The following is an 803-nucleotide window of genomic DNA, read 5'->3' as shown; positions in this document are numbered from 1 at the left end:
GGCGGGGGGGGCGAAGGGAGAGAGATACAGAGGTTATGTGGCTCACAGTTCCTGCCTGTGAATGGCTGCTGCACCCCCATGTGATTCTGCGATGTGAAGATCAATATTTTGGCTTCCCCACTGGCCCCTACGCTTTACTCGTCCCTGCTGCACCGAGTTGACATGACAAGGGGGACCTGTGCTGACCACAATCTCAGGTTTTCAGGGGCCATGGTGGCCTCACACAGCTCTTGGATCCTGTGCGGGCTTTAGACCTCAACCCCTCCTGCTCCTCTACCCTGTTCCCAGGTGCTCCCAGCGCCCTAGTCTCCTAGCAGTGAGTATGAAGAGGCAGGGGGGTTACAGAACAAAACATTTATTCTCTCGGGTTACGGTACAAATGCGGCCCCACCCATGTCAGATGCTGACTACCTTCTTCTTGGGGTTCAGGTCATCCTCCTTCTCAGGAATGCTGTCGAGCTGCAAATCCCTATTTCGAGAGTCCCTCACGATGCTGTTGCCAAGCACCATCTGCCGAAGGCTGCTGTGGTCCAGGGGCTGTTCCACTGCGCCGAAGGGAGACTCGGATGAAGAGTTCGAAAGTCGAACCCAGCACACCTCCCCCCCAGGGACAGTGCCTCTCTGCCCCATTCGTGGGTGCCCAAGGCAAGAATGTCCAAGCCTGGTTTGGGTTCCCCCACAATGCTGGGGTTGGAGTATGACCATTCTCGAGGTTCAGGGCAGAAGAGGATAGGCAGGGATGTACTGCTCAGGGATGCCCGGACAGTAACTGTTGTTTTCTCCCAGGTGAGTTTGGTTTAATC

General features: G+C 55.9%; 1 protein-coding gene across 1 annotated transcript in view; it reads right to left on the bottom strand.

Annotated features, from left to right (window-relative positions):
* Nucleotides 1-339: 339 nt before the first annotated feature.
* CCDC63 (coiled-coil domain containing 63) overlaps nt 340-803 on the bottom strand; it is a 44,252-nt gene continuing 43,788 nt past the window's right edge. The window contains exon 10 of the mRNA XM_006768996.2: nt 340-545. Within this exon, the coding sequence (XP_006769059.1) occupies nt 397-545 (149 nt within the window). The 3' untranslated portion in view covers nt 340-396. The remainder of the gene's footprint in view (nt 546-803) is intronic.

The sequence above is a fragment of the Myotis davidii genome, unplaced genomic scaffold, assembly GCF_000327345.1.
Source record: "Myotis davidii unplaced genomic scaffold, ASM32734v1 scaffold223, whole genome shotgun sequence".
NCBI lineage: Eukaryota > Metazoa > Chordata > Mammalia > Chiroptera > Vespertilionidae > Myotis > Myotis davidii.
The sequence above is the reverse complement of the archived record's forward strand: the minus strand, read 5'-3'. Positions and strand labels throughout refer to the sequence as shown.